The 11469-nt window shown below is 35.9% G+C and overlaps 1 protein-coding gene across 1 annotated transcript; it reads left to right on the forward strand.

Moving 5' to 3' along the window:
* Positions 1-785: 785 nt before the first annotated feature.
* Positions 786-11091, forward strand: LOC129268138 (tetraspanin-18-like). Its single transcript, XM_064104393.1, has 5 exons — positions 786-1042; positions 4344-4439; positions 4878-5075; positions 7399-7473; positions 11077-11091. The coding sequence occupies exons 2-5, from the start codon at positions 4365-4367 to the stop codon at positions 11089-11091; spliced, it is 363 nt and encodes a 120-aa protein (XP_063960463.1). The 5' UTR covers positions 786-1042; positions 4344-4364.
* The last annotated feature ends 378 nt before the right edge of the window (positions 11092-11469 follow it).

An 11469-nucleotide genomic window follows, 5' to 3' on the forward strand; every position in this document is an offset into this window, starting at 1 on the left:
ATTATGATTACAAAGAAGTGCGCGTTCAAAAGCTGACCCGGAAGTTACCTACTGTGTTCATATCCGGTTCTTCTTGTTCCAAGCTGTCACGATCACTGGGAAGCTTTAACAAATCCTGCAAGGGATTCTTAAACCATAAAATGTTGTGTAAAGCCTTCATTTTCACTATTGTAATAATAATCGAATCCATGACCTCCCGTTCATGAAGCAGACGCTGTACCACTGATCACCATGCCCGGTTTTCTTTTCAAACATGAACCTCATTGGGAACAAATGCAGAACATGATAGCAAACATTCATTTAAGCAAGTCAGTAATCATTTTTTAATAAATAGTGTAGTATGTTGGCATTTTTATATTTTCTGTTGATTTAGAACCCCTCTTTACCATTTAAGCGTTTCAGGGGGCTCTGCACCCCCCCCCCCCCCCACCCACACACAATATTAGCGTGTTCCCGTGGAAAGTGAGCACACAGTCCATATTCTCAACAAGAAATTTGGAACTTCAACAAAAGTATTGGAGGGCCTTTTCACACGTAAATCATGAATCGCCATTGTAATGATGATTGCTATTGTAATCGTGACTGTGATTAGCGTTCGTGATTCTAATCATGTTCTAGTTTGCTTTCACGCGTGCCAAATATTCGTCATTAGCCTTATTTTTCACTGGAATCATCATTCAAATTACGATTTTTTCTTACCGTGTGAAAGGGCGATGAGAATGGCTGCTCTGAAGAATTGTATGAGATGTTATGTAATAGAATACTCTTCAATAGTAGCCTTGTGCCGCCCCCGTTTGCGATCTTCACCCAAAATCCATTGTTTACGGTCATTGACGAAAGAGCGACTTCTTGTGCCATTCAGAAATCGGCCCCAATTCGGCTCCCAAAATGGCCATTGCGTTTGTGAAGGCTTTTCATTTGATTATTGGAATTAGAACTGATGGTTTTGGGGGAGGTGTATGTGTGTCATTGGGTGTGTTGTACGAATGTGGGTATCCGGGTTGCTTTGGCGTTTATTTTTCTGGGAGAGATCGGACGGATAGTAAGTATTCTGAAAATTCAGCACGACGTATCTCTCAATTTAGCTTGCATTTGTTGTGGCCGCGATGGTTGATGCAATAGCTTCATGGTTGATGTATTGCGTGAATGTGTATATAGTTTTGTTTTACTTTCAATGCTGAAGTACAAATGCCTGTCTCTGGATAATATACACTGCTGGACCAATGATATTGGTATGAATACAGCGGTTGAGAGAGAGCGCGGTGATATCCAGTCGTATGGTAGGTGGCTCTTTTCGTTCTTCGATTTGAACACCTCTAGAGGCCCTAGTGATGCGCTGTTCACTACTTCAGGCATATAGGAGATTGTGGAAAGACCTCCTTATGTCCCCTCCACTAATTTAAAAAAATAAAATGAAAATCCCCCAAACCTTCTTCTTTCGTTCTGTTTTTCTTTCTTTTTTCTCTTCTTACTTCCGGTTGGAACTTGGATTCGAACCTCTCGTTGCAGAACAAGTCATCTCCAGTCTGTCGCCTTTCTCACTGAGCTAGCAGGAATTGTTGAAAGCTATGGGTTTCATACCAGTTATCATTGTGTGCGTGGGTGTATATTTTGTTTTGTAGTGATCTTTATTATTCATTCAAATAAATTTCTTACATACATAATCAAGGAAATGTAAAACAAAATTATTATTGCAGCAGTGCAATAAACAAATTAAATAACAGTGTAATAAACATAGCAGGCAAATTGTATCAGAACAGAGACATAATCCGAACCCATGCAAAAAAAACATTTCAACAACTTATGCAGCTAAAGCAAATAATAATTAAAAAAACAGACGTAACAACTACGCAAGTTGACGAATGAATGTATATTGAGCATTCTCACACCTCATGAACCCCCCCCCCCCCCCCCCCCCCATCAGACCCCAAAACTGAACAAACTAACACACCTACAACAACAAACAGGAGAAATAGACAGAGGGGAAAAAAATTTTGTCAGAGGTGTATCGATCAGATATGATTATTTATGTCTGGGGCCGACTTTTAACGTCACCATCCGAAAGACGTGACCAGGGCTAGACCCTCGAATGTCTTTATGAATATTCATTAGGTGGGCTGATGATGTCATATCTCCACATATTCTTTTGTATCTTATTATATGAAATTAGGTTTATTCAATTTTTTTCTACCAAGAACTGAAATAATTGAATTGACAACTAATTAAGTGCATTAGTTATTTACTGACGAAACTTTTTTTGTTCTTTGTTTCTTTGTTTTCCACTTTCTTGATATTATCTTCTTTCCTCTTTGTCATTTCTTTGTTCAATCTTCCAATAATTTCGCTAGAGTTGTCATTTTGGATTTTTACTTGTTTTAAGTCTTTACTGTATTGTTCACATCTACAGTCTTTATCTCCTTTCTAGTATTTTGGTTTCTCTTTAGTTCGATTATTTCTGTACCTAATGATTTGATTTCTTTGCTTTTCGAATCTGCCAGAATACAGAGTTATAAGATATGATTTTATGCTTGAAGGTTATGGCTGATATTTCTTAGTGTATTCAAAGTAGTTTAGGAAGACATATCGTTAATTTTGCTGTGCCTGATAGCAGTTGAATCGAATTCCATGGTTCACATTTGTTTTATCAAGTACATTAATGATAGGTAATCAGTTGAAGTATCTTATATACGGGTTTGAGTTTGTTGGCTGATTTGAGATATTCAGGCATAATTGATGCTGTGTGGTTTTTTATAGTTAAGTAACTGATCATGCTGATGGCGATGAAGAACAGGAACCATATCACTGCAGCAGTCTACAGTAAGAGGTTTATAGTTCTTAGGCTGATTACTTGATGTTGTTTTGATAGAATTTCCACTTTCCTAGATGTTTCATTTCTACACTATCTTTTTCTTAATCCGTTTCTACGTATAGTCCCATAGAGCAAGTTATGTGTTATTGTATAGGCATAGTGAAAGCCAAGTCGAAGAGCACACTGGAGGTCCACCCTATATTGTCCCGATTTGAATAATTTATCAAAGTTTTCAGAGAGAGAGAGAGCGACAGAGAGAGAGATAGAACTCCTTAGTTGTACTTTTGACAAGCTTCTCATCTAGATTTTACAAGTGTGCTATATAAGGTGTAATCTGCTTAAAGCCTCTAATTGGTAAGTTATTTGTTTCAGTAATTTAAATATTGTAAATTAATATAATATAACTCTGATATATACTTGCGATGGATCGTATTTGTTAATAGACACCTCGACTGCTATAATAAAAATTATGTAATAGTTTCGCAAGGTATACTTAATTAACATTCAAAGTAATTTAGATCAATAAGTAGTTCATTTTGTTGTGGTATTAAGAGTCCTTGGCAGTACAGTATTTGTATGAACAGTGAAGTTCGTTCTTTAGTACTTTGTAGTGATTAGTCTCAGTTACATGTGCATTGTGATCTGTTATATGTTTCTTTGTTTGTATTCGCAGTATTTTATATCGATCTTTGTCAGGCGCAGATCCAGGGGGGGGGGAATTAAACTTTGTAATGTAAAAATGCCATTGAAACAGAGGCGTGCGCCCTCTTTTGAAATTAAAGACTTTTTTTAACTTTTAAAATTTTTCCACCGAACAATTTGCCCCCCCCCCCCCATTTTTGGAAAATCCTGGATCCGCCCCTGATCTTGGTTCGTTTGGGGGCATTTTCACGGTAACTGACGTTACATAGCACAATTTTACACACTTTTCAAAAGCAAACTGTGTAAAATGGTGCCGTGTAACGTCAGTTACCGTGACAATGCCCGTGGAATGATAAAGCGCCATTTTACATAAGCCAACACCATTTTCGTGAATTTATTTCTTTTTGGAGTGTATTGACTTTGAAACTCTGCACTTTTACCGAGGGTAAAGTGAATATCAGGTGAATCAATATTGCACTGTAAAAACTGTAGTGTTAGAACTAAAACCAATTGGTGTTAATAGAGGACCACACCCTGAGGTGTTAAAATAACACCCTAGAGATTGAACATAACACCAAAGAGTGTAAATGTAACAACCATAGGTGTTGTAATAACACCTATAGGTGTAAAACTAACACCACCAATTTAACACCTGTGTAAAATAACTGGTGTGGTCCTCTAGGTACACCGGTTAACACCACAGTTTTTGCTGTGTGGGAAGCGCTTTGAAAACGTTAGAAAAGAGCGCCATACCCATTACTCATTGGATTTGAAGAGATTTATTTGCATTTGTGATATCATTATGTATGAATTTAGATATAAATTGAAAATGAAATAAAATGAAAATTTCTCCATCTTAATTGCGCATATTTTCGAATTTTCTCCTGTGTAGGTCATTGAAAACTAATTCAAGATGGCGGAAGATAACCATAATACCGCTGAGATAGCCACAAAGTATCTTCTGATTATCTTCAATTTCCTCTTCCTTGTAAGTAGATATTGATTACGTCATGAATTGCGAACTATCGATTGAATTGATGATAGATCGATCGGGTTTACATGATGGAGAGATTGGTACTAATTAACATGTTGAATGGTAAATTGGTTGGTTGGTTGGTTGGTTGGTCGGTCGGTCGGTCGGTCGGTCGGTCGGTCGGTCGGTCGGTCGGTCGGTCGGTCGGTCGGTCGGTAGGTAGGTCGGTCGGTCGGTGGCTGGCTGGATGGATGGATGGTTGGTTGTTTAATAAATGGATTTAATGATTGTTTGGTTGGTTGATTGCTTGCTTGGTTGGCTGCTTGGTTGTTTAATAAATGGATTTAATGGTTGCTTATTGACTTAAGGACTGATTGGTTAGTAAACTATAATCACTCTGCTTAGATCATAATGAATATCTTTATAACCTATCATCATTCTCTCTCATTTCAGCTGGTCGGCGTCGCTCTCTTAGCCGTCGGCATAGTGGTCATCGTCCAGACCAACCAGATAGACATCCTGGAAATACTGGACAACCCTCTTATTCGTAACGGTGCTTACCTCATTATTGGCCTTGGATCCTTTATCATTGTAGTATCGGTGGTAGGATACTTCGGGGCCTGTATGAACTCCAAGTGGACGCTTGTGATTGTAAGTCGTGTCCCCCGGGGGGGGGGGCACTCGACCAAAAAAGTAGTGGGCGAGACAAAAAACGGGGTCCTTGGATCGGGCTTATTGTGAAAAGGAGGGTCCTCGGAACGGGCTTCGGAACGACAAATGTTTGTGAAAACGGGGGTCCTTGGAACGGGTCGCCTGCGTGTGATTGCGTATTCATCCCTATGGAACGGGCATACGTTCATGCAACTAGCATGCTTGTTGCGCTAGCGCAGATGAAATGGTCGGACAGCGCTCTGCGGCCGCTTTTCACCAAACTTGCGGCACATTGTAGCAGATCAATACGGCCGGAACGTCGTAACGAAGAAATATGCGAAGCTTTGGAGCGAATTTCTTTCTTCTTTTTTTCTCGATAAGAAGAAAACGTTATGCTTTGGAGCGGCTTTCTTTGTTCTTTTTTTCTCTCAATAAGACAAAAATGCTATGCCTTAAAACGGAAATTTTAGTGTAAAAATGGGGGTTCCCTCCGCGGCACATACCCACTATGCATATACTGAGCCCCCCCCCCCCCCGGGGGGGAGGGTCGTGTTCTAGAAACTCTGTAGAAGCACAGACTGGAAATGGTTTATATTTAGACCTTAAAAGGCGGCAATCAGTTTAAAGGACAAGTCCACTCCAACAACAAGTTCATTCGAATAAAAACAGAAAAATCCAACAAGCATAACACTGACAATTTCATCAAAATCGGATGTAAAATAAGAAAGCTATGACATTTTAAAATTTCGCCTAATTTCACAAAACAGTTCTATTCACATTCTTGTCGGTATGCAAATGAGGAGAATGATGACATCACTCACTCACTATTTCTTTTGTATTTTGTTATATGAAATATGAAATATCCCTGTTGTCGTGTGAAACAACGATTTATTCCTCCTTGAACATGTGCAATTAGCACTGTTTAATCATTATGGTTCAATCAAGTTAGTACAAGTTGGTCCTTATTGTCAAATCTGTAAAAAAAAAATGAAATATTGTATAATTCAAACAAAAAACAAAAGAAATAGTGAGTGAGGGACATCATCGACTGTCTCATTTGCATGTCATTGAATTGTGCATATCACTGTTTTGTGAAAAATATGCGAAACTTTAAAATGTTATGATTTTCTTATTTTACATCAGATTTTGATGACATTTTCAGCATAATGCTTGTTTGACTTTTCTCTACTTATTCAAATGAACTTTTTCTGAGGTGGACTTGACCTTAAACTGGGCTATTTTGGACCAGTATATTCTGGGGGGGGGGTCAATTTGCACGCGTGTAGCGCCGGATGTAAGCTATACAAGACTGTATAGTAAAATTTTCACAACATTGATTGTTTATATTTTTTATTAATTTATTATGTAAATAAGCGTATGAAATTTTCCCTAAATTTGTTTTTTATGTATGTTTTTGCCTTTAACTCAATTTATATAGCTAGTAGAATGGTATTTTTGGTGGGAGTATCAATGATAACATTTCTAACAAATTTCTACAAAATATTGCAAAAATATAGTTATTTTTTATGTATTTTATTGTTTTTAAATTCTCATGTATTTCTTGTTTTAAAGCTTTGTTTTTTTTATTGATTTTTTTTCTATGGACTTTGACGGGGACCCTTTTGATCATAAATAGCATAGAATTAATCCATATAAACCAACAAAAGTAAAAATAATCATACATTTATGAGTTTTGGTTAAAAAACACAATTTGCATTGACTTTGTTCACTGAGTCACGTTTTTGAGCAATTTCGGGTCTGACATGCACTTGCAAAATGTTGAGTAATTTCGGAACCGCGTACGTGGGAGTCGCAAATTTTGTCTCGAAAGATGCGCAAGACTTGAAAGTAAAACGTCAGCTAGCGGCACGGTCAAAACATTTTGCGCGACTGCGTAGTGATAAAATTTGTTGAGGGGGGGGGTCAAATTGACCTCCCAGTTTAATAAGGGTTAATAGTAAAGGTTATTGATGGTGTGTTTTTTTTTTACCTGATTGCTAAGAAAGCAAGCAACCAGAGGACCGACGGCTTAAGGTCATCTCCATGGGATCTGGTAATGAGGATTTGAATGTTTTACCAAAGGGCACTATAGCGCACCACTTGGAAATCGAACCCGGGTCACCGGAAGACGAAACGCCCGCTTTACCGACTGGGCTATCGCGTATTCTCAGTTATTGGAGCTAACGTGCGTAAAAAAATATTGTACTATACGCTCTAGCTGGAGTTAGATATAACTTAGCTCTAGAAAAGAATAAGATGTTATACTTTGATGAATAAGAGTAACGATGTTTTGTTTTCACTTCTTTTCACCTAATGCCCTCAGTACATCACCATCATTCTGATCATCTTCATCGCACAGCTGGTTGGATGTGTTTTGGTTCTTGCATACAGGAGCAAGGTATGTTCACATAATTTTAAACAATATAGGACCTAAAGCATTTCCATGTTGAACACCTCATATCTTGGCATTCATCATCCCCCCACTTTTCAGGACAAAAACGGTATTTATTTAATCATCAAATTATTAGTATTCATGATTTTTTTTTTTTTTTGTACCTCTAAACGAGGGATTTATTCATAATTCATCACACATGTCATAATAAACTGAACATCACAATACATTTAACATTTTCTCCGGCAATCTCTTATCTGGCTTCTTCAATTCTTTGTTTGTAATTATTCTATTTTCCATTTCTCTTACAAAAAGGTATTTCAAACTTGAATCTCTTCTATCTATACCATATCTATTTCTATTATGCAACATTTTATGTATACACCAAAAGGCGACTGTCATTGTTAGATCTGTGTTTACATCGGTATTGATTTTTAGTAAACAAAAAGTATTCACATGAATTTTGACTTTAAAAGTATACATAACAACACTCTTAACAAAAGAAAAGAACTGTTTGTTCAAATCACATTCAATAAAAGCGTGTATTAAGTCTTCTTTTACGTGACAGTGCGGACAATATTTATCGTCAGCAAGACCCCATTTAAAAAGATTACTTCTAACGGGTAATAAATTGTATAAAAGTTTAAAATTAAATTCTCGTAAACGAAGCTCACCTATACATGTCAAGTTTCTTTTAAACACAGAAAACCAGTAAATATCAGTCTGCAGTATATTTTCCCAAAAGATACAACATCTATTCGTATAATTCGGTGTTAAACAAATCAGATTATAAAAACGTTTACTACTTATGTCACTCACTGCAACGAGCCTTTCTCCAATGAAAAAAGTAGGAGTTTCAAGAAAGTAATTTAAATCATTCGCTGTCTGTATATTTGTATAAAACTCTTTTAACCACACTTTTGGAATAGCTTTCTTTAACTTTGCATAATCAAATAACATATTCTGCTTGCCTTTCTTTGTTGTAAGGCGAGCTAGAATTGTTTCCATAGAAACAAACTGTCCTTCCTCAAAAAGATCCTGTACATAAATAATCCCACTATTGAACCAATCTTCATAAAACAAAGACTTATTATTCCAAACAATGTTCTTATTATGCCATATCACTTGTTTGTGAATATACATGTTTTTAACAGAACAGGTTTCACATGTAGTATTATTGTTTACATAACTCCATGCTTTTAAGATTTCCAGATAAAAATCAGGTATATGAACACTTCGAAAGTCTAATAAATTATAATCATAATTACAGTGCAACAAAAGATTTAAGCCACCGATACGATTATAAAAGTAATGAGAAATATCTTTCCATGGACCTTCACTATCATCTAACAGTCTTCCAAGCCATCTTAAACGAAAACTGAGTATTTGTTTGGTGATATCAATCATTCGTAATCCACCTTGGCTATAGTCTTGTGAGAGTGTACATCTTTTTACTTTTTCAACCTTAGAATTCCAAATGAAATTAAAAATTGATCTATTTAGTTTCTTGATATATATTTGCGGAGTCACATCTACTGTCATACGATGAATTACCTGACTCAAAGCAAGCGATTTTACAACGGTAATTCTTCCGAAAAAAGTTAAACATCTGCTCCTCCAGTTATCTAGGAGTTTCTGTAATTTCGACAATTTGTTTTCCCAACTTATTTTGATTGAGTAGTAGAGGTCCGTGGATATAAAATACCCTAAATATTTAACAGGCTCTGTTGTCCAACTTAGATTCAAGTCAGAAAGATTCCATCTTTTACTGGTGTCCCCAATCCAAAAAAAACACAGTCTTGTCTTTATTTAATTTTGGACCTGCAATGTTTCCAAATAAATCTAATTCACTTAATATATTAAGTAAAGACGGTTCATCTTTAACGAAGAACAGAGTGTCATCGGCGTACTGTAAAAGTTTTAAGACTGAAGTGCATCCTTTAAATTCAATACTTTTAATTCCATCATTTTGCCTTATTCTATTTGCCATAAATTCAGCTGCTAATATAAACAATAGTGCCGAGAGGGGGCAGCCTTGACGTATCCCTCTTTTCACAGAGAATGTTTCCGAGATCCAACCATTTACAATAACCGAACTTGTGATATTAGCATAAAGAACCCTTACCCACTTCTGAAAGTAAGGTCCAAAATTCATTTTTTTCTAGACAACTGTTTACAAACTGCATATTAATAACATCAAACGCTTTACTGAAGTCTACCAACATGATCGCTCCAGTTTTCTTATTCTTTATTGTATAGTGAATCACATCTTTTACGAGTCGTACATTATGGGCCGCCAGTCGACCTTTAACATAACCAGTTTGATTTGGGTCAACAATCCGAGATATAACTCTTTGTAATCTGTGGGCTAACACAGCTGCTATGACTTTATAATCACTATTTAAAAGTGTAATGGGTCTCCAATTCTTTAAATTAAGTCTGTCTCCTTTTTTATATAAAAGTGTAATGAGACCTTTCCTCTGAGTGTTTGACATGGTTCCATTACTATAACATTCATTCAGTGCTTCAACAAGCATATGACTAACGTCGGACCAAAACACCTGATAAAATTCGACGGGAAATCCATCACAGCCGGGAGCTTTATTCTTTTGCATGGAGAAAATCGCACGCTTACATTCCGAAACTGTCAACAAACCTTCACAAGAATTTTTATCATTATCATTCAGATACGGTACATTTTGTGATTGTACATATTCTTCAAAACTATCATCATTTATATTTTCATCAGTATATAAAATACTATAAAATTTCATTGTTTCTTTTAAAATATCATTTTCTTTATTGAGTATTCTTTTCCCATCTACTGATCTTATTTGGTTTATACCTTTCCGAGAAACGTTTCTTTTTTCCAAACTTAAGAAATACTTTGAGCTTCTTTCGCCTTCTTCCATCCATTTTACTCTTGCTCGAATACCTGCACCTTTTGATTCAAATTTATAAATAGTTTCGAGTTCTTCTTTTACTGATTTATAATTCATTTCTGTTTCAATATCATTCTTTTTTTCATCAATCTGTTTTCCAAGAAAATCCATTCTTTCCTGTAAAAAATCTTTTCTCTCCTTTTTCCCATTTTTCGGAAGAAGTAAAATCTTTAGTTTGAACCTTACATATAATATTACGAACGTTGTCTTGATAGTTTTCATCTTTCAAAATACTAGTGTTCATTTTCCAATAACCAGGACCTTTATTGTTGTTTTTTATTTTGATCCTAAGCGATATTGCGTTATGGTCGGCTCTTATTGCCGGTCTAATATCTGATTTTATTACTCTGGGCTGTACATTTTTGTTTACAAGCCAATAATCTAGTCTTGATGCGATTCGTAGAGATTGGTTTCTCCATGTAAATTGCCTGCATAATGGGTTCATTCTTCTCCAGATATCACAAAGGGAATATTGTTTTAACAGTTTACAAAAATTTCGTGGTTTTTTATAAAAATTTACTGTAGGTACCTTGAACATCACGAGCATTTAATACACAATTCCAGTCTCCACCTAAGATGAGATTAGAATCTGAATAATTCACACCATTCCTAGTAAGAAAAAGTTGTAAGTTTCTAAAAAATCTCTCCTTATTCTTTTTTGATGTAGGTCCATATATGTTAACAAGAGAATAGTGCATAGTATCAATAACAATTTTCAGAAGCAACATTCTCCCATAATTATTCTGTTTTACAGAAATAACATCAACATCAAATTTTTGATTAAAAAGAACTGCAATTCCTGATGAATGATTCGATCCATGTGAAAAGTAACATGGTCCTTGCCATTCATTTCTGATTAAATTCTCTATATCAGTTGTCCAATATGTTTCTTGTAGAAAGATTATATCAGCTTTTTGTCGTTGGAACCATCGGAATATCTGTCTTCTCTTTTCTTTATTTCTAAGTCCGCGGACATTAAGACTGATCAAATGACAGACTGACATCGGAAAAATGGATGTAGATGTATAAAATCGTATTCAGATATGCTCATTTCTTTTTT

The sequence above is a fragment of the Lytechinus pictus genome, chromosome 9, assembly GCF_037042905.1.
Source record: "Lytechinus pictus isolate F3 Inbred chromosome 9, Lp3.0, whole genome shotgun sequence".
Lineage (NCBI taxonomy): Eukaryota > Metazoa > Echinodermata > Echinoidea > Temnopleuroida > Toxopneustidae > Lytechinus > Lytechinus pictus.